Source organism: Athene noctua, chromosome Z (assembly GCF_965140245.1).
Source record: "Athene noctua chromosome Z, bAthNoc1.hap1.1, whole genome shotgun sequence".
NCBI lineage: Eukaryota > Metazoa > Chordata > Aves > Strigiformes > Strigidae > Athene > Athene noctua.
Window position 1 is genome coordinate 50211433 of NC_134077.1, and position 26586 is coordinate 50238018.

The following is a 26586-nucleotide window of genomic DNA, read 5'->3' on the forward strand; positions in this document are numbered from 1 at the left end:
TTTTTTTTTTTTTTTTTTTTTGCTACAGGAAGTGATTTGCAGTGTTCACTGAGCCTTTTGTTGAAAAGGGTCCTTCTCATTTGTGTGAGTCATGCTTTTGCTGTGAGCGAGTTGGCAGCTCTAAGCAGGACTGGGATCTCTGTCACAGAAAACTGTTACTTCACCCAACCTTAACGGGGAACCATAAGAAATTTCTTAAATTTTTTATTTTTTGGTTTGTTTTTCCTTATACTTTTTTTTTTTTTTTTTTTTTTTTTTACCCCAAAATCTTGTTATCCATCCGTGTTGTTATGAATTGCCTGCTATGTTAGCACAGGCATCTCCTGCTTTGGCATCAAATTTGCCAGAACATATGCAGGAAACCAGATAGAAGGGCATGCTTCAACGTACCAAGTATAACCGCTTCAGGAATGATTCGGTGACATCAGTTGATGATCTTATTCACAATTTGTCCATGAACAGCAAGGTCCCAGCAGTTGCTACGACTTCAACAGCACCTTCGTACCTGGTCTCGCCAGATGTTCTTCGCAAGGACCAGGAAGATGGACCCACCACCCTGTGTACACTTATCCATAAAGTGTCCCACTTGAAACTCTCTAACACAGGCAGCCTTTTGGGTATCAAAAACCTCTCCTCTGCAGTAAAGGAGCTTGCTGTCTCCAAGTTGCAGGGAAGCTCGAGTGCTTCTAGTTCAGCAGCAGGGGCTTCAGACAACACATGTAACCTTGTCTCTGCCACTTCGTGTTCTCAGCAGGACGTGAGCAAGATGAGTATGGGGAAAAAAACACGGTCAGAGGAAATGCACCCAGGAGGTGAAGACTGGAATCAAAGTAGCAGCTTTGCCAGTAAACCCTCTCGAGGATGGCTGCACTCAAGTGAGAAGATCCTGGGACCTGGTGTGACGTACATTGTGAAGGTTGGTCTGATTCCTTCCATTCTGTTTTTATCAGTGAAAAATTCTCTGCTGGTTTTGATGACAGGCTAGACAGGCTGAAAGGATCTCTATTTGTATACTCCTTTTTTTGGGGCATAATGCATGGTATGTAAATGCAAGAAGGCAGGGTTGGGAAGCTGTGTTAATCTGTTAAATTAGAGCAAACCTGCAAATAGGTTCTTTGTCAGATAATGTTCTACAGCTGTGTAAAAATACTGCTCCTAAGCTAAAAGCCGGTTTTCTTACTTTTTTTTTTTTTTTTTTTTCCTTTAGGTTTTCAGTGATATCTAGCATACTGTATATATCTTGGATACATAGGCTTTCAATATGTCTGGTGCAATATACAGGAGGAAAGAAAGACTCCTTGATGTGTGAAGAACTGTTAATCTTGCATGATATTTCAGTTTGAAAATACCTCTAAGGACCTGTGTGTTTTTAAAGTGAAATTATATTTGAAATCTTAGAGCAGTAAGGCACAGAGCACAAATCTTATGTTGCACAAATAGAAATACTCTTGTGGGTAGAGCAGGAAAATGCAGCTTGTTTTACATAATGAGAATTGAGCCACCTTAAATGTTATTGCTCTTTTCAGTTCACTGATACAGCACGTCAAGAGCAGAGAATCCTAAATTTACAGGGTAATACTGCCATATGCTTTGAAAGTATTTTGAAATGACCTGTTAAATTAGAGCCTTTGAGAGAAGGGTATGTGCGATGTTTTTGTAGTCAGGTAAGATACTGGTTACACCTTCCAGCACAGTGTGCAGAAAGTGTAAAAAGAACATTGTTGTCCAGAATTTGTTCTTCAGTCACCATGTTTTATTTGCCAAATGGCTTTTTTATCTTAAGTGTTAGGCTGTTTTGTAGCAGACTATTAATAACATCACAGGTTTATTTTTAATCTTGTCTTATTTTGGGTATAAAATTCACAGTGTGACTTCATATATAAAATTCACAGTGTGACTTTATACCAGGATGCTTTAAAACTGAGTGACAGCCTTGGTGCTTAACTCTTACCGTTTTTTCTCAAGTCTCATTATCAAAAGCAGAGTGTATATTTAACAGTTGGAGCACTAGGAAGCAGTTTTAATTTCTTTCCGTTAGTGGTGATGGTAGATCTTGCAAATGATGGTAGATTAAGTTGGCCAATTCAGAGCACTATTGAAATTGTACTGTCTTTTTTTACTACTCTGAAATTTACTGGATCTAGGAAAGAATCAGTCCTGTCTCAGAATACGAACGGCTGCTCTGTTACTGTTCAAGAAGTGTCTCGATAAAAATAACCCACTGATGCTAGATATAGTGATGTTGAGACACCGTTGTTCTTTTTCACAGAATTGTTCTGGTTACTGGAAGGTCATTTACCATTGTCCCATTAGCTCAGGGAACTCAACTGTTTTATTTTTTATTTTGCTTAGGATATTGTAAGGAAGCAGATAATAACTGTGAGAATTCACTGCTGCTGTTGTTTTACCTAAAGTTATCATTATGAAGCAGGACAAATAGTCTTAATTTTTTTAACTTTTTCAGTGGTTGACGTTCTGTATGCTAGAGAAAGCTGATATCCTTGAATTGAAAAGGGAATTAAAATTATATACCAGTGGATTTACATTTAAAGTTAATCATTAACCCATATCTAACACTGACAATAGAACAAATATTTTAATTAGCACAGCTGGTGTCAAACACATGAAGGTGTATTTATACACATTAGGTATATTAGAATTTTCAAAATAAAACATTAGCATCACACACATATTTTAGGTGTTCATTAAAGCCATTAAAATGTATGGAACCTAGATTATTGTTTCTGTTAAAAAAATATGGGGATATCTTTAATTTCCTCCTCTCTGGCATATAGGGTCACAGAAGAGTCGTCTAAATGTAAACAGAAAAGTTAAGAATAAATATCAGAATCAGTGGTTAATGTATGAATGAAAATAAACCGGTCCTGATTAGTTCATGATTTGCCTGTTCATTAAGTATTTCAGAATTTTCCTCAGCAACCACAGTATTCATATAGATAAGAATTGAAATGCAGTTCCCACATCATTCAACATTGGTAGTTCCCAGGACTTTTATGCATTCCGGCTATCAAATCAATACGTAGATAATGTATACTGAAAGGAAGCATTCCTTGGATACCTCATGGCTGTATTGACTATCTGGGAGACTCCTATCATGTTTAATTAGTGCCATATGCCTTGTGGAAAATTCCATATGCCATTAGTTAAATGAGACAAAAATGAGATTTGTTATTAACCAGCAAACCTTTTATCATTTTGTGTGTAAATATGCACTGGGTTACTCTTTTCTCATTAATCCACATTCAAAACATGAAAATTTTCTATGCGACAGGGTAAATTATAACTACTGGGCAGTTTGATAACTCGCATGGAAATCTTCTGAAGTAAGAGATGCAAAGTTTCTGTGTGCAATGTATGACAAATCTGTAACTTTACTGCTGTCTCCACATTTTCACATATTACCCATTTTTTAAATGGGTAGTATAACGCTTAATAATGGGTGTAGGATTATGGGAGACAGGAACTGTGTTCTGATCTTCATGGTCTGCTGTGATGGAATTGTTTTCAGCCATAAAAATACTGCCTCTCTGTATTTTTTTCCCCCCTGTGGATTTCATGTTGCATTTTTATATATTATTTTAATGGGAAAATTTTCACAAAAACAAGAAAAAGACTTTATAACAAATTAGACAATGACAGTAGCCACATTAGGGGACGTAAACTGGTGACGTACTCGTGTTTTACTTAACACTGCCGCTGAACAGTTTTAACAAATTATGGATTAATTAAAAAAAATGAAATAGTTTGCTGTGATGGAAGTCATTGAAGAGCTCAGTGTTTTCACCATAGAGGGACTCATTACTATGAGGAGTGATGATAAATGTTCAAGTTGTCAGAAAAACAAATACATATAATAAAAAAGTGTAAAATATGCAATGTAGCAGTATTTAAATGTTTTGGTGAAAACTCTTTGTTTCCAATGATAAATGTCTACTGATGAGTTTAATTGGTAATGGCATAGATGCTTTGGGTTTTGTTACATTTAATTAAAAGCACAATCAACACTGGAGGCAAATGTATGTCTGTCTTTAGGTAACTTGTGGGTTGGGTTTCATAACATGTGTTGATGAGCTTAAAATGCTGTTTCTCAGTAGTTCAAAACTAAATAAACTGAAAATACTGTAGCAGTATTTTATATCCCTGTATATGGTATATCCACAAGAGCTAATGAGCTGTAAAACCGCGACAGTGGTATAGAACAGACCTGGGTAAATCTAGCATTAAAAACCAGATATAAATATAGTATCTGAGAGATGGGAAGGAAAAATAAATTAATCTAAAAGAAGCACTGTAAGACAGACATTTCAGTGAAAAGCATATTAAATTATTAATATTATAGCAAAGTATCTAATGAGTATAATCCTAACTACAATTATTTCTTTATTGACACATACCTATTTTGACACTTTCATGTCTTTGGAGGGAGTAACAGTGATTTACATCTGGTGAGGAAAATAGACATCTTTTGTGAAGCTGTTGAAACACATCACCAAGTAAAGGCTTCAGTTCTGCAAACATTTCTACTTGACACTGTTTATGGGAACATTGTTACTTAAATAATTGAGGCTACTCCTATATGCTCAAAGTTAAGTAAGAGCTTAAGGATGAACTGAACTGCCGTGGCATGCTCTTGTTGCATCCTTTTATTCTATACTATGGTATTGTCTTCAGTGTATGTGCAGGGCAGCCGTGATTTTATCACATCTCTGCAAATAGACACAGAATTTACAAAATTAGTTTTCTCTTCAGTGGCTAACCCAAACTGTGAAGCACAGCCTTACATGGAGCTAACATGGTAGAAATCGCCGCATATGTGGCCTTCCCCCAGAAGGCTTCAGGGCTCTCTGGAAGATTTTTTTTCTTTTTTTTTTCTTTCTGCTCTAACCAGAATTGATTGGCTGTCAGTTTGAAGTAGAAGCAAGATACCAATGCCTTGTGGCTTTGTGGTGGTACTCTGCTTACCTGTTTGAAAGGTATCCAGTGTAGCCTGTAATGAAAAATAAGGCTTTCTTGCTTCCTTCTTACTCCTTTTTAAATAGACATGAAGTCAAATTTAAATTCTACTTGTTTGAAAAAAATAGAAGGAATATGAGTATTACAGCAAGACTTTTTCATTTCTCTTTTTGGTTGATGTTAAATTTATCTTCCTTCGTTAGAGAAAAATTTGTGCAAGGTTTTTAAAAATCAGATTTAAATTCTGCCTTCTATCAGAGTTGCAGTAGTGTTAATGGTTAGTCACTGATACTTTGACATGACCTGACTAAAAACATACTCAGTACGACTGAACTAATGCATGTGATTCTAGTAATAAGGAACGCGGTCCCCAAGCATCCTGTTTGTGATAAGGTTTACATGTTTACGAAGTGGGTTGTGTGTTTCAGCCCTATGGTGATAATAGGACTGAATACTGATCCTCTAGTTCAGACTCTTGCTATCCTCGACCCAGGTACCTAAAGAGTGTTAGACAGAGCTCAAATACTTAGGAAAGTGGCTTACCACTATGGATCTTAAAGCTGCATGCATGCCGGTTAGAGATGTGAAGTGACGAAGACAGCACTGGTTTTAACAATTAATCCCTCCTAGTATGCCATATTCCTTTGCAATCAGTTAGTGTCCTTTGCATTTTCTTTCACTGTTATTTGGGCTATGAAAGAACAATACTGATGCCTGTTGCTCTGTCAGAAACCTATTTTTTGAGCTCCATGGATCTGAAACAGTGAGTCTGTTGTACAGCCCACTGATATGAAAAGAGCATTTCTCACAGAAACTAAATCAAATCCTATGAGCAGAAATCATATAGTCTTTAATTATAATATTATTCTAATTACATGAAACGAGGAGTATTACTGTACATTTGCACACCTTTCATAGAAAGCAAAGCACGTAATGATTTTGGTGCTGAAGGCTTCAACTCTCAACATGAATGTCTGTTCTGCTGTACTTTTGGAGTGTTTCCAAAATGCTTTGGAAGCTTTGGCATAATTTCCACACCTAGGGTTATTTTGTAAGTGACACAGTTTGGGCACTGTTAATGTTGATTTGAATAGTTAAAGTAAGAACTGTTTTTGTTTAAAGTGACAATTATACAGTCCTGCTAGCTATTTACAGTTTTAAAATCCACAGATTAATTTAGTTGGTCAATTTAGGAGGTAAGACTGCATTCAGACAGAATTCCTTCTCTGTTTTTCCTTGGCGGTTGGATTGTTGGTTTCTTTACTCATCTTCAAATAACAGTTACAGTAAGAATACCATGTGGCCAATGTAAATATCTACCACTACAAACATAAAGAAAACACACAGATTAAATGAGATCTTCAGGGAAAACGCATGCCTGCCTTTGCTGCTGGAGACAAGGCACTCCCTTGTCCCAGTGACAGGGCACTCTTTTGTCCCCTAGCCACATAATCCATTGAGGAACCTTGTCTCCGCTAACTCACTAACTATACTTGTGCTGCAGCTTGGCTTCTTTTCATAGTAGAAAGTTGAAGTGAATGCACAGTGTATCAATATTAAATTTTCTTACTGTTTGCAATGGGAAAAAATGCAGTTCTGCCCTGGGATAGTGCCAGAGACAACCAGCCTTCCCAGCTACTGGCACTCTCTCAGGGTGATTACTCCCCTAAGCAATGAAACAAATTCCACAGTCATAGAGGAAGAGGGGTTCAGTATTACTTTTCTGCAGTTCTACATAGTCATGCAATATTCATATTTCACTTGATTCTATGTATCTATGACAAAATGCAATGCAGCTTTACCTTTGGCTGCTCCAGGCAGGTCTGAGGCGGAGTTGTCTATTTGAGTTGTGATGGGAATAATGATGGAAGTTGTTGCCACACATTTCCAGTCATCACTTGTTTTCAGAGGGGGATTGGGTGCAATTCAGTAAGGGTAATCAAGAATATTTGTTTAATAACTGATAGATATTCACTTAGATTTTTCAAATGAGTTTTTATAGAGCCAGGAAAGATTTCAGTCTTAAAATGTTGACTCCAAGTCACAGCTAAAAGTGCAGAAAAACCCCTTTAAATTAGACAGGATTGGCAAGCAAAGAGATAAAAAGTAAAAATAAACAGGGTATAGGGAGATGCAAAGAAAATAATGTGAGGTAAACAGAAAAAGCTGTCTAGGCCTTTTTTCCACAGCACCATCACATTACATTTGCTGATACAGGGATTTTTGTCTTTGTTAGAACAAATGCTGAAAGTAGAGACAGAAATTAACCAAATACCTTAAACAAGACTGAGAGATATTTTAAGATATTGGCTTAACTTGCTCAGCACCATTTCCATCCTTCTGAAATATATTGTTGCATGCCTTTATTCACAAGGCATTATTTATTAGACAAGGGAGTGCATGTCTTGTTGGACACCAGCATCCTGACTGATATTTGACACTGCATACTTCTGATGAAGTAATTATCAAAACAGAGTTGTCTCTTTTTTTTATAGACAAGCTGCTTTAATTAACCACAGGACATTTTAAAAGTACCATTAACTTCCCAAGAAATTAGAATGTTTCAGAAACACCTCCTTTGCCACCAAATGTAGGGGCCATGTTTTGTCACCACATGTTAAGTGCAGATGCTACGGTGTCATTCATTTTTACTTACTTTTTTCTAAAGTCTGAGCAAGAATGAAGAGAAAAGGCTAGGCTGATAAACTGTGCAGTCTCCTTTTGAAAGAAAGTAAGTGTGAAGCTGCACTCCAAACACCACAATAAACTATTAAAAACATACCAGCCAAGTGTTTTGAATCTACCCAAAACCTTTTCTTGGGTCAGAGGCAGAAACTGTGAAGGCAGTCCACAGCATGGTTCTGTTCCTAGATGACAGTTATCCTTAACAATGCTCAGGCACGATAAAAACTGTCAGAATTAATGAGCTTTACCAAGGGCTGGTATGAAGTCAAGGTGCACTGGCAGATGCATTGAACCTGTTTCTTTTACAGCACTTCAGCAGCTCACTCTACTGTAGGATTAATAATAATAATAATAATAATGATAATATCTAGATCCTATGGAACACTTGTTGGTAGATCCTCATGCTCTACGAAGTGAAGGTAGATCCTCATGCTCTACGAAGTACAAGCTTTAATGCAAAGTATCAATCTTTTGGTTTTAGTGAAGAGGAAATAAAGAAGTAGAGTAATTTGCTTGAGGATGTCCAGGAAATTATTGACAGAGATGAGACTTACACAACACTTAAGTACAGTGCTTTTCCACCAAACCCAGCTGCTCTGTAAGGTTGCTAGAGTGAAAGTCTGATGCTGTAAAAGGTCCTAGCTGGGTAAGAAGAATAGGCAAATCAGAAAATGTCTTTTCAGTTTGCAAACTGAGCACATTTATGACAGAAATTAGGCTATAAATTTTGGAGCGACAGAAAGACAGCTTTGCCCAGGTCAGCGGACACTACCTTTAAATCATGGTTTTCTGTGGTACACTTGTAATAGTTGTCAAAGATGGTCATCCAGCAAACAGTGCGTGCCACAGGGGACAGGGTAAACAGAAGATTCCCTATGAAATGTATGCTTAAAAATGTTCTGTAAAAAACAATAAATTGTTTATAAGCTCAAAGTTCCTATGATGTGTGGATGTTTTGCAGGATCAGAGTTGTGAAGAATACCTTGGGTACAGTGAGATACAAGATAGGTTTTGTTCATGTTAGAGACTTAGTCTGGTATATCTTTTAAGCTTGAAGTAAGCAATATTTATGAATGTATTTTTTAGATCAGTGTTATGAATTGCGATTCAGGTTGGTCAATGATAGGCAGAAGGAGTAGTAAGTTATGTGAAAAATGTCTGAAGAAGTAGAATTGATGTGCAGCCTATGGAGATAGGTGCAGCAGATTTTTCAAGTGGAAACAAGATTGAGACTACTTAAAATACTGTTATTAATGTAGTGTAGAATACCCCCCAGATTTGAGACTGTTCTGTAACCATTTGTTACAGCAATAGTTACATCGGCTAAATAACTTGCACATGAAGCAGGCCCACTCTGGAAGAGAAAACTTAAAATACCAGTTGTTGAAGATGTATCTTTCTGTCATTTTTAACCTTCTGCAAATTAATTTTATAGTCTTAAAATAAGCAGAGAGCCCTAAATGAATGGAAACATACAAACCCTCTCTTGCAATATCTTTTATTTCTGTAAGGAGCTGAAAGAGCAAGGCTGTTCGGTGCATGGGCACAAGCTGGAATCTGTGGGTGCCCATCCTGAGCTGACACTGACGTCAGGGATTTTGAGCAGGGGTGATCAGGAGGGTTCCCAAGTGAGGCTGGTTGGGACCATTAAGGTCTGGTGGTGCCCCCAGCCTCCCAGAGGTGCTCTGCTGGGATTTTTCGTGGCCTTTATCCTGCAGGAAGACTAATTCTAGAGATTTTTTTCATGTTTTAAATCCAGCCTGGGACATCTCTCACCTTATTCCATTGTTCTGCACATCTGACACTTTTACTGTGAACACAAGTAACTATAGCTTAAGCATAAGTAACTTAAAGATTGATGGGAAAAGATGTATTTTAATTGCTAGACTCCTGTGATGGAAGACCAGAGGTACATGTAGCATTCATATAAAAAGGACTCCATGTCCCTCCCTCTATGTTTTGGATTTTCAGTTCTAACAGTGATAGGTCCTTCCTAAATCACACCTCCAAATGTACAATTTAGAAAGCATTGCCGTGTAGCATTTCAGATAATGAGCATAGGTTTATATTTGGCATAGTGAAAAAGCACCTGTTAGATCTTCATCTTCTGGGTCTGTGCTTTTATAATAGTCCTCATCAAGCAGTTCTACTTAATGACTGAGGTAGTGTAAGTTCTTTAATAGTTAGATATATTTATAGTGTCCATATTTATGGTTTGAAATGTCTAATTATGATTTTCAGCTATTGAGGCATAATGTTTTGGCTGCAGAAGCTCTTGCATGTTTGTGTTTAAGGAATTCTGATGCAGAACATAAGCTACATAAGCTGCTAGAACTAATCTGCGTGGTGCTTTAAAGGGAAGTATATCTTAGTGGATAATCAAGGTAGCAAGCAAAACAGACCAGAAAGTGTTCACTGAATTAAAGTATGCAACTGTGAAAACAGAACAGTTCATCTGTGATACTGCAGTGCATACTCTAAGTGGTTCACAGTGATTAATATCACACTGCAATAATTGCATTCACCCAGTATTAGATATTTTTAAAATCAAACCCGAAAAGTATAGAACTAAAGTTTTTTCCAAATTTAGCCTTTTTTAAAGAAAACTTCTGGCACATACAAAAAATTGAGGCACAATGTAGAATGTGTTTACATCTAAAATAATAGAATAAATCATTGTCCAATGCACGCACTTCTGGTTCTAGAATTTCTGAGATTTTGCATGCAAAAACCTACATCTATAAAATAAGACCGTAAGAAATATTGTACATGCAAAACTATGGATATGGTTTTTTTGTGGAATCTTGTGAAAGCTGAGTCCATTTGCCATCTGAAATGTGTGAATATTTTGGAGCGTGATGTTGGCGGTCTTATTTCATCCACATACAAGCAGGAAATAAGAAACAGGTATTTTCTTTGACGATTTGTTATTTTCAGCCCCATTTGAGATGGAGATCAGAAAATTGTCAGAAGCAAAATTTGCTTCCCACTGCTATCTTTCCCTTTACTAGCAAGAAATGAAACATTAGAGTTGATAAAATTGCTTTTCAAGATAAGATAAAATATATTCTTCTTCCCCTTGTTGAATCCTTCGCCTTTCTTTAAGGGGTTCAGAATCCTTACTGTATGATTTGATGGTGAGGTGCTGCCAGAATGCTTTCAGAAGGGACAAATGTAAAACCATTGTTAGTATCTATTGAGAACTGCAGATGTATCCCAAATAGAGTGGATTCTTCTTTGCTTATAGAGCTTTATGGGATAGACTTTTAAATTGTTTTCTTACTAGTAAGATGCCCCATATTCTCAGGTTGTGTGGAGATTTCTACAGCTACTTCTATCTGCAACTATGGTACAGGAAAAGTAGAAAAAAATCCAGTTTATTCTAGTAAAATCAAGTGAAAATACATTCTGTCAACAGAGGGAAACTCTACTCTGAAATACTGTGAAAATATTGCATGTTGTTGCACAGCTTTTCTTCAGATACCTCCTCTCCTCAACAACTGATAATATTTAGTTACATAAAATCTTCATGATACTTCAGAGATGTGTCAACAGTTATGGAAAGTATTGCTTAGTATTGTTCCACCTTCTGTCCTGTCTTGATATCAGTAGCACATACTTTTTTTTGCAAACTCTGTGCTCTCTCTGTACCTCATCATGAGTAAGATTTGGAGGCATTCAACATATTTTCTCCAAGGCCTCTTTGTTTAGGTGAATCCCTAGCTACTGAAGGACTCCACAGGTTTCTGATCTATGTGGGGAAAAGAAGGAATAAGCTATTTCCAGATTTTTCAGATTGTTGGCAAATCTTGGTATCTTTTAATATATGATAATATTTGTTCGTTTGTTAGCAGGTATATACAGCTGCCTGCCTAAACTTTAAAATAGTTATAAATACTGCATTAAGGATTCTTTATAAGCTTTCTTAATAGCAGTGGCACTGTATATTTGTGCATGTTTGAAGTCAATGTGTAGGATTTCTATATTTCACAGAATCACAGAATCATCAAGACTGGAAAAGATCTTGAAGATCATCCTGTCCAACCATTAACCTAACCCTCATCGTTCTCAACTACACCATATCCCACAGCGCTATGTCAACCTGACTCTTAAACACCTCCAGGGATGGGGACTCCACCACCTCCCTGGGCAGCCCATTCCAACGCCTAAAAACGCCTGTAAAGAAATGCTTCCTAATATTCAGTCTAAACCTTCCCTGGTGCAAATTGAGGCCATTCCCTCTTGTCCTATCGCTTGTTATTTGGTTAAAGAGACTCATCCCCAGCTCTCTGCAACCTCCTTTCAGGGAGCTGTAGAGGGCGATGAGGTCTCCCCTCAGCCTCCTCTTCTCCAGACTAAACACCCCCAGTTCCCTCAGCCGCTCCCCGTACGACCTGTGCTCCACACCCTGCACCAGCTCCGTTGCCCTTCTCTGGACACGCTCGAGTCATTCAATGTCCTTTTTATAGTGAGGGGCCCAAAACTGAACACAGGAATCGAGGGGCGGCCTCCCCAGTGCCGAGTACAGGGGTGAGATCCCTTCCCTGTCCCTGCTGGCCACGCTATTGCTGACACAAGCCAGGATGCCATTGGCCACCTTGGCCCCCTGGGCACACTGCTGGCTCCTGTTCAGCCGGCTGTCAATCAGCACCCCCAGGTCCCTCTCTGACTGGCAGCTCTCCAGCCACTCCTCCCCAAGCCTGTAGCGCTGCTGGGGGTTGTTGTGGCCCAAGGGCAGCCCCCGGCACTTGGCCTTATTGAAGCTCCTGCAGTTGGCCTCAGCCCATGGCTCCAGCCTGTCCAGGTCTCTCTGCAGAGCCTCCCTACAGCAGATCAACACTCCCACCCAACTTGGTGTCATCTGCAAACTGACTGAGGGTGCACTCGATCCCCTCGTCTAGAACATCAGTAAAGATGTTAAACAGGAGTGGCCCCAAAACCCAGCCCTGGAGGACACCACTCGTGACTGGCCGCCAGCTGGATTTATCTCCGTTCACCACAACTCTTTGGGCCCGGCCATCCAGACAGTTTTTTACCCAGCAAAGCGTGTGCCCATCCAAGCCTCGAGCAGCCAGTTTCACCAGGAGAATGCTGTGAGAAACGGTGTCAAAGGCCTTACTAAAGTCAAGGCAGACAACATCCACAGCCTTTTCCTTGTCCAATAAGCAGGTCGCCCTGTCCTAAAAGGAGATCAGGTTTGTCAGGCAGGACCTGCCTTTCATAAACCCGTGCTGACTGGGCCTGAGCATCTGGTTGTGCCTCATGTGCTGTGTGATGGTACTCAGGATGAGCTGTTCCATCAGCTTCCCGGGCACCGAAGTCAAGCTGACAGGCCTGTAATTTCCCAGATCATCCTTCTGACCCTTCTTATAGATGGGCGTCACACTGGCCAATTTCCAATCTGTTGGGACCTCCTCGGTCAGCCAGGACTGCTGATAAATGATGGAAAGCGGCTTGGCGAGCACCCCAGCCAGCTCCTTCAGCACCCTCGGGTGTATCCCATCTGGTCCCATAGACTTGTGTGTGTCTGTGTGATGCAGCAGGTCACTGACTGTCTCCTCCTGGATTGCAGGGTGTCGTTCTCCCAGTCTGTCTTCTGGCTGAGGAGGCTGGATTTCCTTGCTATTAAAGACTGAGGCAAAGAAGGTGTTAAGCAGCTCAGCCTTTTCCTCATCACTTGTTACCATGTTTCTTCCTCTGTCTAGCAGGGGATGGAGACTCTCCCTGGACTTTCTTTTGCTGTTGACATACTTATAGAAACATTTCTTGTTGTCCTTGATTGCCGAAGCCAGATTAATTTCTAGCTGGGCTTTAGACCTCCTGATTTCCACCCTGCACAGCCTCACAGCATCCTTGTAATCACTGTGTGTGGCTAGCCCCTTCTTCCAAAGGCTGTAAACTCTCCTTTTCTCCCTGAGTTGCAGCCAAAGCTCCCTGTTCAGCCAGGGTGGTCTTCTCTGGCATTGGCTTCTCTTACAGCACCTGGTGACAGCCTGCTCCTGAGCCATTAACACTTCCTTCTTAAAGAGCGCCCAGCCTTCCTGGGCCCCTATACCCTTCAGGACAGTCTCCCAAGGGATCCTGTCAAGCAGGTGCCCAAACAAGACAAGGTCAGCCCTTTGGAAGTCCAGGATGTCAGTTCTGCCGCCCCCTCTCCTGACCTCTCTAAGAATAGAGAACTATTCATGATCGCTGTGCCCTTGTCGACCTCCAACCACCACATCTTCCACCAGCCCTTCTCTGCTCACAAAGAGGAGATCCAGCAGGGCACCTTCTCTGGTCAGTTCACTCACCAGATACATCAGGACGTTATCTGCTACACATTCCAGGATTCTCTCCGACAGGTCCCGCTCTGCTATGTTGTATTTCCAGCAGATGTCTGGGAAGTTAAAGTTTCCCACAAGAACAAGGGAAAGCGATTGTGAGATTTCTCCTCAGTGCCTACAGAATATTTCATCTGTATTTGTAGATTTTTTCTGTGTATATATAAAAAAATACATAAACATAATATATAAAAAATAAAAGGTATATATAAAAAAAAACCCTTTTTTTTTGGTCATGGTAAGGTGGATTGATTCTTTTTTATCATTTGAACAACTGAGTGCAAGAAGAGTGTGTGAAATAGAACAATGTAGTTACTTTCTTCATTTAGAAGCTGATTTTTTTTAATTGGCAGTGGGGTAGATTTAGGATTAATTTATTTAGATGAAAAAGTTTCACAGTCTTTCAGTAATACTTAGTCAATTCTAGGCACTTTGTTTCATAGTTGATCCCAGAATCCCTCTGGAAGTAAGTTTTGCTTTACTTATGACTGAAAGCCTTTATGAAAATCTTCAGGAAATTCACTGTAAAAGGATTTACATGATTAAAGCTAGATGTCTAGCAAATCTGGAGTGACTTACACTCATACAGTGAAAATTTTAAAATGTGACCTTTCTTTTGATTATTTTATACTCTGGATGATAAACACTTTCTGTTTGGTGCAGTGAATCAAAATATATCAAGGCACACATATACAGAGAAAGTCTTATTTCACTGTGGTCTCTTATGAAAATGTTTTATAACTCTGCTATGATAATTAAATCAAGAGCTTATGGAGACTACCATTTTACCAAAATAGTTTAATGGCATAATTTTAGCAGCATTCTTGTTACTGAAAATCAATTCAGTTCAAAGAATAAAATAGAGTAGCAGTACACTGTAAACATCATAAATTGCCAAATTAGCACTGAATGATACTAAAAATAATGTTAATTAACTGATCAAAGTATATAAATTCTAGGAGGTACTGATCTCATGCACAAAATACATTTGCTTCCCAAATCTGTTTATTATGACAATTGTGTACACCTGAGCCTTGTGTTCAAATAGGATAAGGCAGTTTGTTGAAAGAGTAGGCTAACATTCACTGGTTAAGAATTGTTAAAGTATGCATATAGGTATACTCCAGAAGTCAGTTATTATACAAGAGGAAATAGGAAAGAGCTAGGTGTTGGCAAAATTGGAAGTATTCTTGGGAGAACTGTGTTATCTCACCCATTACCGAAGAAGCAAAGCACCTGTTTCCAAGAGAAATGCAATTGACAGTCATATCCATCATCATTTGTACTAGTTCAGAGGCTCTGTTGGTTTCTTGTCTTATGGAGCAATTTGTGATGATAGATTTACAGCCAAAAGGTCAAGGCTTACTTGTAGGTGAACGCTGAAGAAGACTTTATTTTTAGATTTTCCGTTCCATTTCCATTCAGTCAATCCTTATTTAGAGATTTCTGTCTGGATTAGATTATGCATTCTTTAATGAAAAAAAACCCTTTGGGGGAAATACTGATTCACTGTAAAGCTCTATGCATGATTACTTACTGGTATAAAAATTACCATCTGCAGAATACAGGAAAAAAATCAGAAGAGTGACTTTCTGTTTTTCACTGCAACATATGTTTATGAAACATTTTTGGTGTAAGATTCTGACAGTGTCTAAATATAGGGCCTTTTCCTCATTGAGAACAAGGCTACCGGTGTTTCTTTCATGCAGGATTGCTGCTACCCTGAGCAGGTGTGCCATTGTGCAGATATGGGGGAAGAACAGGGCAGAGGTATAGAGCCAGTCCCTTAGATATGCTGATAGAGCGCAGTCATCAGGTACGCTTGGAGATCTGCATCTCCAAGTAGTCCTGAAGATGTGTCTTGCTCCAAGGGGAGGGAAGGGCAGGAGACTATGGCAAAGATGGGAGAATCACACTCATGTTAGGTAAGATCTCAGAATTGTGTTACTTGATAGCTAAGCAGAGCATTTCAAGGTAAATATTTTTATTCCAAACTACCAGAGAAAGTGAAATCTTTAAGCAGCTGACTTAAAGCTCTGTGACTGCTGCTCAATACAAATTTATATCTCCCTGAATATCCAGTCTTTCTTCTGCCCACAGCTTTTTCTAATACTGTAACTCACCCTACATTAGAAATGTCAGAGAACTAATCTTCCATTGCATCCTTCTGCTTAAAATATCTAGGTACACTGACATAAATCTGAATGGTTGTGTGCATGCAAAACCTTCTTCCCACCGTGCCGCTATCTGCTCAGTCAATTGTAGTCAGCAACAACTGCAGTGAAAGGGTGTCCTGAAGACTTCTGTGGTGCCAGAGTTTGGGTGGGATGTTTACCACAGCAATGGCAGGACAACACCTGGAAAAGGTTTGTGCCACCTACCAGGGAAAGGTTTGTGCAAACACCCTCTTAACACTGGGAAGCTGTTAAGGTTAAAAAAAAAAAAAAAAAATTACTGCACATTAGAGTGGAGGTCTGCAGAAAATGCTGAGGTTTTGGTGGTACACAGAAGTACTTTCCTATACTGCTACCTTTTGTTCTAGTCTGGCTTCAGAAGTAGACCACTGAGTCCAGAAAGGTTTACTGAGCTCCCACCAAGATCAATGTCCCAGTCAGGTATCTGAGCCACATCCTTAGGTCAATGACTAGCATCATCTGTATAAAGTCCCATTATATATACTCTTTTTCCAGTATGAATGCACTTACCTCTATATTTAAAAGACTTAAAGTGTAAATTCAGCCTTAGGAGTTTACCACAGTTTTCAGTTGAGTCCTCAAAACTTCTCATGACATCAGCTCATATCCTACCTCTTGTCTGCTGTCCTGATGGAGTGTGCACAACAGCTTCAGCACAGCTTTAGTCTTTGCTATGTAGAGATGTTTACATCATCCTTCTAAAGCAATCTTTTTATTCAATGTGAATTCAAAACATAGGCTGTCTCCATATTTAGCCTAACCAAACAAACCATTCACCTGTTCTGAAAAGGTTTGAAAGTCTTTCTGGTAACTGGTGAGAGTATTTATGCTTTTCAAGCTGCTGTGTAAGCACATCATATTTTATGTCATTACTATTGGAAACAAAATTTTATAGAAATTTAAGTGGGTGCTCTAAATACCACTCAGTATTAGCTGTTGTTAAAGACTAAGCATTATTTAGCAAATGGTTGCAGTTAAAGGTAACTGTGCTTAAGAGGATAGCCCCTGAAGAAGCTTGCTGCGTTTGTGGGTAATATGCGATGCATCCCCACTGTTATTTAGCACTCTCCTTCTTTTCTTTTCTTCTTCCCTATTCATTTTGCTTTGCCAATGGGATAATCTAAGTGAAGAACTCAGGAAGGTCAGTTTTCTATGTCTGGGCCATTTGTCATGATCAGGATGAGTAACCACAGCTTCATATTAAGAAGAGGATTCCCATAATTACCTGGATTTAGAGCCATGCCTCCAGACCTCATCTGCTTCCCACACAGTTCCAATGAGCTAGCCTGGTACGAGGGTGTACACAATAAGTAGAATTCAAATGGTGCAAAACTATTGGTGTGGAGGCTTTATGTCCTCCTTGTATAGGCTGCATGAGTGAGGACAGAAGATTTGTCTGCAAAAATGCTAAGCTGTTATCTTTCCTCCTAAAAATGTGGAAGGAAAGGTCCTCCTGCCATGTGCCTATATCTTTACACTCTTCTGTGGAAGTGCTTTAGCACAGGGTATGGGATTTTTCTATGAGTAAATGACGCAATAATTACGTATTTCAGATTCTAGGTATAACTCTGTACTCTATCTTAAAAAATAGCAAGGACTGTATTGTTACTGTATTTTTTCAGACAGCTTTTTTGTTAATGGCTTCTTACTGCCTCTGTTAGCGGATGGATACTATGAAGAACCTGGCAGACTGGCAACTACCAGTCAGAAGGTTGTTTTATGGATTGGCAAGGATTTTGTATTGCTAGATATGCCTGAAGTATTTCAGAAAAATGTATTTTTATAACTTTTTTTCTCAACATAAAAATTCAGCGTTTTCATGAATTTATAATGCTTCTAATATTCTACTGTCTTCACAAAATTAATAAACTTACTGCTACAAGATACTGTGTAGCTTAATCAACTACACTGTGATCTCCCTATGAAGTAAAAAAGCAATTGTATGTTGTGATAAGCTATCTTTTATTTCTGTTATTTTTTCTGCTGATTAGCTGAGTTAAGTAATTTGTGATGCATGTCTCAGTCAAATTAGTAAGGTATTCAAGGTAGTAAATGTTCAGTTAGAGCACAATTTTAAAAATTAGGAAATATCGTGGCACTTATTTTTCCTTTAAATAGTTTATTTTAATAAAGAGAACACATTCTGATTACAGTTCCTTGTTCTTTTTTTTTTTTTTTCCACACTTCAGTGGTTGAGAGAACGAATTGTAAATTCAGTTAAGCTGGGAAATTTGTCTAATATGATAGCAAAAGAATTCAGGTTCACTGTCTCTTATCAGTTTGATAAAGACAAAAACTTTTTGTAAGATACTTGCAATTATCAATCCTGCAGTCTCTGGCTATGACATGGGTTGCTTTTGTGGTTTTTTTTCTTCCCTTTTTCATGTATCCATATGGATATTAAAAATCCTGACTACCTAGTTAGTACACAGTTACCTTGAAATCAAGTCCTGGGCTGTTAACTATTTTTGTATTACACACGGCTTGTTAGGTTTGTACCTGGGCTTGACTCTTAATATGATTTAGGGTAAATGGAAAACTTGAAAGTAAGTTGTAATTATTGTGGAACATTGTGGAACTCCCAGTGTTCATTTCACAAGCCCCTTTGGCTGTTAATGATGATTCTGAAATTAGGAGGAACTGTCATTTTGATGCATAAATAAATGCATATTGCAATAGAAGCAATATAATCTAACTCCAGTAGTTCCAACGCAGAGATTAGGAGTCCTTTTGTTTGAGAGTAGGTAATAGGCAGATCTTCATGCTACCTATGCTTGGGGCAGACACTCGTCTGCTATTAGATGTGCATATGCCATTCAAGCATTCAGGCATTTGTCACTTCTAGGTTGGACTGCTGCAATGCTGTATGGGGCTATGTCTTGCTACATTTTTATAAAAATATTTGTTGCTGTTGTTACTACTAGCTTCTGAGTCAAATAATGGAATATTTCTTTCAGTAACTTTGTGTTTTGAAGAGCTTGTTAGGAAACACTGAACAAGATTGTTCATGTTATGGAGCAAAAGGCATCTCTGACAGTGACTACTCTCGTTTGCCTTTTCTCTTTGCTCCAAGCACATGCATGCACCCAGCACTCGTGTTGAAATACATGTTTCTGACAAATCCTGGGAGAACTCAATGCCATTTGTTACACAGGGTACAGTAAAAAATTTTAGTTGGTAAAAAGAATTTTCTGACTGAGTCACAGAGAAGACAGAGGTACTTTAGGGAATATGGAAGAAAGTTTCAGCTATGGGACAAACCAGAAACCTCGGATATCTGGCCTTTTCTTACATTTACCTTGAAAAATACTATCTAGTAAGGATGCTGGAACCTCATTAAATGAGTGAGGTATGGTCCCAGGAGTATGTAGCACTCTGCTTTTAGAGTTATGTCAGCTTCCTGCAAGGTGCTGTTCAGCATGCAGAGTACTAGTTATGAATCTAAAACCTCTGAATGGGAGGGTATTCATTCATATGAAAGACTTTTTCCTCGGGGCATAGTACCATTCAATGAAAGAATGCAAGCTGAAGATTCATTCACGTATCAAAGAGTGGACACAAGGCAGAACATTATCTAGGAGAGCTTGGAACTGGTACTCCCAAATCTTCCTACTTCAAGGTGGGCTGCATCTTGGTATATTTGTTTCCTGAACAATGAGAGGGAGGATGCTAGTGGGAGCTCATAAATACCACAGTGCGCAGGAGCTGATTGGTTAGAATATACATTAAGTGCTGAGTGAAGAGGAGCTTTTTTAGAAGTACATTGCTTTATAACTATATTTTAAATGTTTCATGGAATGCCTAAAGGTAGCATTTCTTTTTAATCAGGATATTTATTTGTTGAAATAAATGAATAATTTATTTACTTGCTATCTTGGTTGTATGTCTCCTTTCTGTGGATCCTTGTCAGGATGTACATCAAATGGATATTTTTAGAGAGCAATGTTGGTCTTGGGGAATAATTGAAGCATAGCAGTAGGTGAGTTATATGTCCCTGTAGTTGGCCTTTGGACCTTTTGAATGTCAGTTTTTATAGTAATTTCGTTACTTGAAAACATGCCGTGGTGATTAAGTGTTCATATCTTTTATCCCAGAAAATCAGTTGCCATCTTTGCCTTGATCAGTCAGGAATACTGCAAGCCTTACTATGTTGTGTTCAGCTGTCTCCATGCTATACATAAAACAAGTACAGGGTAATTTTTCCATCTGACCTTCCTTCAGTCTGGTTTTGTCGCTACTTTTGTTAATGCAGATCAGGTAGTACGACTCAAAGGAGTCTAAATGCACGCCTTTTAAGTATGTTTATGGGTATCTGTCTAATTATTTGTGTGTTTATTTTGACAGTGACTTGTGTGCACACGTGTTCATGTATTTATTTGCACGCCTGCATGTATTTGTCAAACTGCCTTCCAGAGTTTGCTTTTAAAATGTTGGACTTGGTTCTTAAACCTGTACAATCACTTTGCTTTAAAAGACTGGTGGCAAATACAGCTGAAGGAACAACTGCAATCCAAGAGTGTTTTAGTATTGAGTGGTCTAAATGAACAGGTTGATAAAATAATTAAACCCGAGTATTTTAGTAAACAAAAATCACAGTGATACCTTTTGAATAGTTATACCATTTACAGCATATTTAATTACAAAAGTATCTTATATGAAATAAATACTTGGGAAAATTTGAGAACTAAAACAAAAATAACACAAAAATAGTGTAAGAAAACATCTTTCATTTCTATGTATTGGCATAAGTTAACTGCCTTCAGCTGATTATCTCAATTGATGTTTAACGAACTTCATCTCCAAGCAAATCAAATCACAATCTGAGATACTTAAAAATAGAGTTAATGGTTAAATTTCCTGCATCAGAGCATGAAAATGGTGTTCTGAATGCTTTAAATACTCAGGCAGAAGTGTATGTAAAAAAGAAATCTACTTGTAATAAGATACAAGCGTTACCTTATTTTGCACTGATAGAGGAGTGATGATCATATAAACAGTTTGACAGTATGACTATTGAAAGCTTGAAAGTTCCATGTGGCAGGATCGTTATAGATTAGACATTTTCCATAGGGATTTTGCAAGCTTTTCAAAAAACATAAAATTGCAGGAGATCTCTAAAAAATTCTAGGAAATGGATCTTGAAATAACCCTTCCCAGAAACTGTGGGCTATTATAATCCAAGTTCAAGCAATTTAATGAATAAGAGTAATTTGATTATTTTATTCAGTGTTGTAATGACTTCATAACATTTGACAGCAATAAATTAAATAATGGACATTTGAATATAAACTAGAGACTCGGTTTGTAAACAGTTTGTGATACACACGTTTGTATAGAAAAAACATTTCTGAAATTCTAGATAATAGAGTTACTGATGTAATAATTTTCTAACTAAAAGATCCGTTTTTCAGTATAAATAAAATTCCCTGAAAGACACAAGATGGTGGCCTCACTTGAGTTTTTGCACCAGTTTCATACCCAAACAGATTGCATTACACTGCAAATACATATAAAAACTGATAGAAATCTGATATAAAAGCTGATACAACACCACAACACTAGCATAGCATTATCAGGCTCATTATGTAAAGACTCATCCCTCTTTCCCCTGACTTTCAAAAGTCAGGTGTGTGCTTGAATACCTAATCTACATGCAGAGATACTGCCATGAGATATGCCAGCCATGAGTTGGTTTGTACCAAGCCACTATCCAAATATCTGACAAGAGCCGTAGCTGCATGTAGACTTTAGCACATGCAAATTATGCCCACTTTTGGAAGCAAGGCTAGAAGATTCACTTGAGTTTTTCTCAGTCCTGTGCTAGATACTGTTATATTTTAACATATGTTCTAATTCTACTCCCTCTTTTTGATGGAGATGCAGGGCAGAAGTCTGGGTCAGTAAGTCTGGTCTTTTCCCAATATTAGCTAACATTCATGTCATTCCTCTCTTGAATGACCCTGTTGAAGTAATCTCCCAGCATACATTATTAGTATATTTTGTTAGCATTTTCCTATATCTTTCTACTAGTGTCGTTAATGAAAATACTCAATCCCATCTATCCCTGAGATGTTCATTAAGGCATCTTCTTTGGATTGCTGATGCTCTTTTCAGCTTTCCCTGCTATAATTTACCTTTTTGGTTCCAATAAGACTTAGTTATCTTCCTCTTAAATAAGATTTTCCTGCTAACCAGTGCTAGATGGATTTGCTTTACGACACTTCCTTTTACGTTAATATTATTTTCTACTTTGTTTAGCTTTATATCTAAAATGGAACAATCAAGATAGAGGAAAATTAAAAAGCACATCAACACATTATGAACTAGGTGTATTACAGTGATTAGATTAAACATAAAAAGATATGTTGAACCAAACTTGAGACTTAAATGAAATAAAATATCTATGGAACAGATCTATGACATACAAGAACATAATCCTAAAAACCCACCTGACACATAGGATAAATGTAAAAATAAGAATTGTACAATGTCTTTTATGATTAGCTGGATTTTCTCCCAGAACTCAAGAATAATTATAATACTTTTTCCAACTGTTTATTTTTCTTTACAGTACTTGGGGTGTATAGAAGTCTTGCGCTCAATGAGATCTCTTGACTTCAGTACTAGAACACAGATTGCAAGGTAAGACTTGTACATGTATGTTTTTTCAAGTAACTTCAAATTGTGTCTTCATAGTGGAAAGACCATGAAGATGGCAAAACACATAGTAAATAATTTTTGGATACTGTAAGTCCACTTTTTAATTTTTGCTTTTACAGGTAAATCTCTCATCTGGTATTAATATAGCTCCAACAGCTCTTAAAATGTATTTTCTTCACGGTCTTTTGATGTGCCAAGAACTGCTTTAGAAAATTTTTGCCTGTTTGTTATGCTAAATAAGGCACTTATTTGGGTACCAATTTAATGACATTTAAGCCAGTGAGAATTAGAATATGCTTAAAATCTACAATGCATTTGTCAAAATTAGTCTAGGGAGCTGGTTTGGAGCTGCATGTAATAGGTTTTTATAGTAATTCCTTATGAAAAGATGTCAGATTACAAACTGGCTGTACAACAGATATAATTGAAAATATATCACTGCAATGATATCAGAGACAAATGAAAGAATGTTGTGTTCTCTAGACTGTATGTAAGAAACAATAAGCTTGTATTAGGTTCTTGTTACAATTGTTTTAAACCCGTCATGGTATTTTTGTAAGAGCAGTACATAAGTACAGCACTATCTCAAGAAGTGTCCATGAATATTTTTTTTTTCTAGGAGACTATTTTCTGAGCGCTATAGAAAGTAAGTGTTTTGCAGGCATTTTCACTTGAAAAGCTGAGCTCATTGATTTTAGAGGACTGTAGCACTGACATCTTCTAGCAACGGGAGACCATGTTTTCAAATTCTGGCATTGATATAATGAAGTAATCCTTTCCAAAGGAACGCATGTAAAAGTGATATCACTGGATACAATGCTTGAATTTCACCTCTTTGAGGCGTCTTACAGTCAATGATAGTCTATCATAAACCATTTGACATACCATAGACAGCTAAGTATTTCTTTTATTAAATGAGAAAAATTACTTATTTTTAGGCTTGCTTGATGATCATATGGTCTATATGCATTGACTGAGTTAACACTTGCATACAGCAGCTTTGAATTGGACCCTGTAAGTCCTCAAAGTGTTAATCATTAATTTGTCAAGATACTGCTTTGATGAGGTGTGTAAAAGCACAAGTAAATCATAAAACAGGTAAATCATAAAACTGGTTTTCAGGCAGTGTAGGCTATGGAGGCATTTGAGAATTTTACTACTGCGGTTTTTTGAATCATTGTGCACATTTCTGAGGTATTTGCAGCAGTGAACTTTAAAATTATTTAATGTCTAAGCAGTCTTGTAGTTCCAATGCAGGTGGTGCCTGTGTTTATCACTCGGAAGTTAAATAATACTGGTTTATGAAACAGTTGTGGTAGCTACTGTTTTTGTATTCTATACCTGAAGTTGAACTGAGTTAATTTTTATTTTTCTGCACAGTGTCTTTTACTATATGCCTTCATTGGATTAGTGTTGCACTTTTCCTATTATCTAGTTTCAACGCATAACTCTGCCATTAATAATTAAGCACATTTGCTGATCTAAAGCATTATGGTCTGCAAAAGTATCTTTGTCTTATAGTTCTTGCAATACAAAAATGAATCTTGGTTTTTACTGTGAAACAGACTTGGAATTATACTTTTTTCTAGTGAAGTTATAGCATACTTGACTACATGGTGAGCATTTTCTTGTCTCATCTTCCTCTGACCACATCTAGAGCACAGGATATTTTTTCAAACAGGAAGCTGTGTATCTTCTTATTTTACTCATTAGTTTACAATTGCAATTTTCAGTTTATCATATAACAATGAAGACTCATCCTTCTGATCATATAGTTCCTGATCTAAAACTTTTAGAAAGCATGAGTTTTTAGGTGATTTTTGAATCAGGATCTGTCATCTTAATCTGCATTTCATAAATTCATCTGCTCTGGAAATCTGCATGCCATGTCTTGAGTTTTATGTACCCACATGTTTTGACATGTAGCATTTCACACACAAGCCTTCTATTAAGAAAATACTCTTAAGGAATTATTAAAATTCACATTTGCTGTTTAACTTGCTCATGTGCATTAAGAAACATAACAGGCCTCAAGGTATGTGCTGAATTAATAAGGCTGATGTTCTGATATTATAGGCACTGATTCCCTCTTAAGAAGACACCTGGCACCAAATGATCTGTTTAGCCCTTTGTTTTCAAATAAAAGCACCCGAAAGTTTCATTTATGTCTACTATGTCATGCATTTGTATTTAGGTATGTCCATTCCTGATTTCTCTGCAGCCTGCCACCAGTAAGAAAACCATCCTTGTAACATGATGACTTATGATGGAGTGTGACTGTGGGTTGGGTCTGTAGATCTAGTAATGTTAGCTGTGACTGCTGCAGCTGGAAAACCTTGATCCATAGCCGCAGTAGAAGCTTCTCTGTGTATGGGGCTGTGTAAATCTCTTTGTGCCATTTCCTATACCCAGAGAAACAGATCCTATACCCAGAGAAAGCAGCTCTGATCCCTTTCTGACATATATCTTTATAAATTGATCCTACTGCATGCATCACACGTGTTTAATCTGTTATTTTCTCCAAGGCTTTGCAAAACCAGTCACAGAAGAAAGTGATCTGTCTTGGGCCAGTATGACTTCTGGTATTATGCAGTATTTACTAAGTATGATTAAAAAAAAGTTAGAAAGGATGAACCAAGTTACCTGTCTAAGTGCAGAAATCTGGATGCATCCCTTCCTAATAAGCACACATCGTGCTTGACACGTATGCCTTTCTAGCACTGCTTCACATTGCTGCCCATGCCTGCTCTCTTACCCTTGCTTTTCCTTCATGTTGCACAGCTCGGAAGGAGGTCAGCCATTAGGATCCTACATTTAACTTTATTCTGTCTTTTGGTTGTTGCATATGTCACTTTTTCTCTGCTGGCCTTGAGGAGGAACAAAATGCTGAAGGAAGATGAGCAGCACAAATTCCTAGAAGAAAAAGCTTCTGTGGCTCAGTCATGGGAGGGTGACATGTGTAGTCTCTGGCTCTGCTGCAAACTTTGGGCATTGTTTTGGAGAAACCATTAGCACCAAAGACAACTCTCTGATTAAATGTATTAGTGCTTGTAAAGGGCACTTACATTGTTGGGTGAACATTTAGAAATTACTTATCTGGAAATCTTAGCCCAGTTTTTATCTAGTGTATTAGACACCCATTTTACGTAAGTTAATGGGAGAAGGTTGTCCACATCTTTTGAATGCTTTGAAAATCACAGCTGTCATAATTAATACATTAGGAAAGCATATACATCAGTGTATATGCATGGATCAGTCTGACAAATGAACTGTGACTTCAACTCCAGGAACTGGATCGAAGCCCCTGTGTAAACACTTTGGTCAGCAGTCTTTTTTTCCTTGTCATAGTTGTGAAAAACCCACCTGTGCCATCTAACAGTGTTGTACCTGGCCTGTAACTTGGTTTTGTTTTGCTCTTTCACTTTTTGTAAATTAAAATATTAAAACCTGCAGCAATACATTTATCTTCATGTGAAAGCAGTGACAAAGCACTTTCACTTGTTGTACTCTTCACTGGATCTTAACAACCTTGGTGGTGCCAGACAAAAGGTGTTGTCCTAATTTTGGATCTGATTTGAGGAAAAATGAACAGCTATGTACAATTTATAACAGATTTTTTCCTTTATCATTACACATTTGAAGTCTCAAGATTGTTCCACTACAGGAGAAATAGGAGAACTAGAGTAATATTAATCAGTTGTACTGTATTTATTGTTTTATTTAATGAATGTGATGTCATGTGAATTCTT

General features: G+C 37.8%; 1 protein-coding gene across 1 annotated transcript in view; it reads left to right on the top strand.

Moving 5' to 3' along the window:
- Nucleotides 1-240: 240 nt before the first annotated feature.
- The window catches only part of SHC3 (SHC adaptor protein 3), a 58518-nt gene continuing 32172 nt past the window's right edge, over nt 241-26586 (top strand). Inside the window, exons 1-2 of the mRNA XM_074931964.1 lie at nt 241-916; nt 22749-22819. Of these exons, the coding sequence (XP_074788065.1) occupies nt 377-916; nt 22749-22819 (611 nt within the window). The 5' untranslated portion in view covers nt 241-376. The remainder of the gene's footprint in view (nt 917-22748; nt 22820-26586) is intronic.